Here is a 2,472-nt window from a genome sequence, read left to right on the forward strand (position 1 = left end):
CCTCAAAATGGCCGCCGGAAGGGAAAGTGGGCGGGGCAAGGGGGAAAAGGGAACCAGCCAATCACGCTAATGCTGCCATGGCAATGGCGCCGCTTGCATCCCGGCATGCACCGGGTTCATCAAAATGGCCGCCTGGAGGCGCTGAAAAAGGATGGAAATGGAGCTGGAGGAGTAGAAAGAGAGGGAAGCGGAGCTAAGGATGTGGGAGGAAGCGGCAGGCGGAGGCTCGGTGACCCTGCTCTGCCTCACGGCCAGCAGCGGAGTGCCTCTGTACTGCAGGAGCCGGGGAGGCTCTGCCAAGCAGCAGGTCAGGCTCTGGCATCTCCCTCCTTCCTTCCTTCCATTGCCAGACTTGGGCTGCATCCACACTACAGAATTAACCCGGTTTGACTCTAACTCTTTCTGTGGCTCAAGGCTATGGAATTCTGGGAGTTGGGGTTAGTTGTGGGCCCAGAGAGCAGAGCAGAGCTAACGCTGATGTATTATGATAAGGGTTTTTTGTGGGTTTTGGGGGCTATGTGGCTGCGTTCTGGAAGGTTTTCTTCCTGACGTTTCGCCAGCATCTGTGGCTGGCATCTTCGAAGAATATATGGAACTGGACTCAAAGAAGATGCTAGCCACAGATGCTGGCGAAACATCAGGAAGAAAACCTTCCAGAAAGCAGCCACATAGCCCCAAAACCCCCACAAAAAACCATGGATGCCGGCCATGAAAACCTTCAACTTCACATTATACTCACATTCATCTCTCTTTCCCCCTCTGCCAATGCAGCTCCCATTCTCTGTCATCGGCTCCCTGAACGGAGTCCATATGTTTGGGTCCAATCTGGAAGTCCTGCTGACAGCGGCCGCTACGGAGAACACGCGTGTGATGTGGAAGGTGTTTCACAACAGGCGAGTAGCGATCCATGCCGGAGTGCGCCCCTGGGATTGCCCCATTTCAAGATCAGTGCCTCCAGAAACTATACGAGGCTTTACTTTTCTGTGGATTTTCCAGTCCAGTTCCATATATTCATAAAGTTTAACCTGCCATCGGTCCTTATTTGGCACTCCAGTATTTTTCCATTTGCCTGCATATAATATTCTTGTAGCACAAACCATGTAGAAGATGAGTTTTCCACATTTCCTTTCTAATTCAATTTGATCCATCATGGTCAGCAAATATAATTTGGGGTCTAGCAGTCCTAAAGAACACCATAATTAAGACTCAGTACGTGCAAATGAACACCTCCCTTGGTCAGGGCATTTCCCTGCAGACAAAGGATTGCTATTTAAATAGACACACATACATCCTCCCATATATCCTCCCATCCTGAGGCATTGCCATTCAACAACAAACCATCACACAGATTAACACATAAATCACACCCCCCCCCCCCCCAAACCGAAGGTCACACAAGTATATATACCCCAAAAACGTCCATGCTGCCACTCTGAAGATGCCAGCCACAGATGCAGGCAAAACATTAGGAATAAATTCTTCCAGAACGCGGCCACATAGCTCTGAATACCATAGAAAACTATGGACAACAACCGTGAAAGCCTTTGAGGCTATCAACCATATCACACATGGTTGATATTGGCACTTTCAGCTGTGTTTCTTTCCCCCATTTAACTAAAGGTGCAATAAAAAAGCATCCAACACTGGAGTTTATCACACTAGCGAGATCCCGTGGGAAAACACGAGTTAAACACTATTGAAAGTACATTCAAATTTAAACAAAACTTGCAAATTTGGGGAGTTTATCACACTGAATTGCTTCTACAACAATTAACGTGAAGTTAAAGCACAATTAAAGCGGAGTAAAGCGTCACCTTTTTATGTTTGGGATGTTCCGAAGGTAAAAAGCTGCCGTTTTTCTCCGCTTTAACTGCGGTTCAACTTGGTGTTATTTCACATTAACTGCGACGTTGTGTGATAAATTTCAGGCATTTCCTGGTTTTCTTCGCCTTAAATCGCACTTAACTCCCGTTTCCCTGTGGGATCTTGCTAGAATCTTGTTGTTCCTCTGAATCTTACCATGATTTCCTCAGTGAGAAAATCAGTGATAAAAATAAGCTAGTTTGCCTTCACTACTCATCATATACTGCTATGTACAACAGCCAGACAGGGTTGGGTTTTCTGATTCAGAGGAGCAACAAAGTTCCTGTGAATGCAGTTTGAAAACCCACAGAATATGAGACAGACTGTTCCATTATGGTTCCTTGCAAAGGTGTTGTACCTTTTATGGATTTAGTCTCAATCACTTTGATATACATACATGCCATGTTTATATTCTCAGTATCACCCTCATTGTTTTGTCCTCGGATGAAGGTACAAGTGACTTTAGCCTTGGGAGACTCCTTGACAATGTCTTCAATGCCATGGTGAGTAGTTGAAAGGGATGGGATGCTACCTTAGCCTATATCTGCAAACCTGTGAAACAAAGTCAATTACTGGGATGATAAATAATTTTGGGAGGAGTAGGTTTTT

The 2,472-nt window shown here is 45.8% G+C and overlaps 1 protein-coding gene across 2 annotated transcripts; it reads left to right on the top strand.

Moving 5' to 3' along the window:
- The first annotated feature begins 100 nt into the window (after positions 1-100).
- LOC121918413 (protein fuzzy homolog) lies at positions 101-2,457 on the top strand. Of its 2 annotated transcripts, none has more exons than XM_042444466.1 (3): positions 101-307; positions 769-893; positions 2,282-2,457. In XM_042444466.1, exons 1-3 carry the CDS (start codon positions 200-202, stop codon positions 2,376-2,378), a joined length of 330 nt encoding a protein of 109 aa, XP_042300400.1. In that variant the 5' UTR covers positions 101-199; the 3' UTR covers positions 2,379-2,457. The 2 variants fall into 2 exon arrangements, with proteins under 2 accessions (XP_042300400.1, XP_042300401.1); XM_042444467.1 differs by having other exon boundaries at positions 772-893; positions 2,282-2,456.
- The last annotated feature ends 15 nt before the right edge of the window (positions 2,458-2,472 follow it).

This window comes from Sceloporus undulatus, unplaced genomic scaffold (assembly GCF_019175285.1).
Source record: "Sceloporus undulatus isolate JIND9_A2432 ecotype Alabama unplaced genomic scaffold, SceUnd_v1.1 scaffold_10619, whole genome shotgun sequence".
In the NCBI taxonomy this organism is placed as follows: Eukaryota; Metazoa; Chordata; class Lepidosauria; order Squamata; family Phrynosomatidae; genus Sceloporus; species Sceloporus undulatus.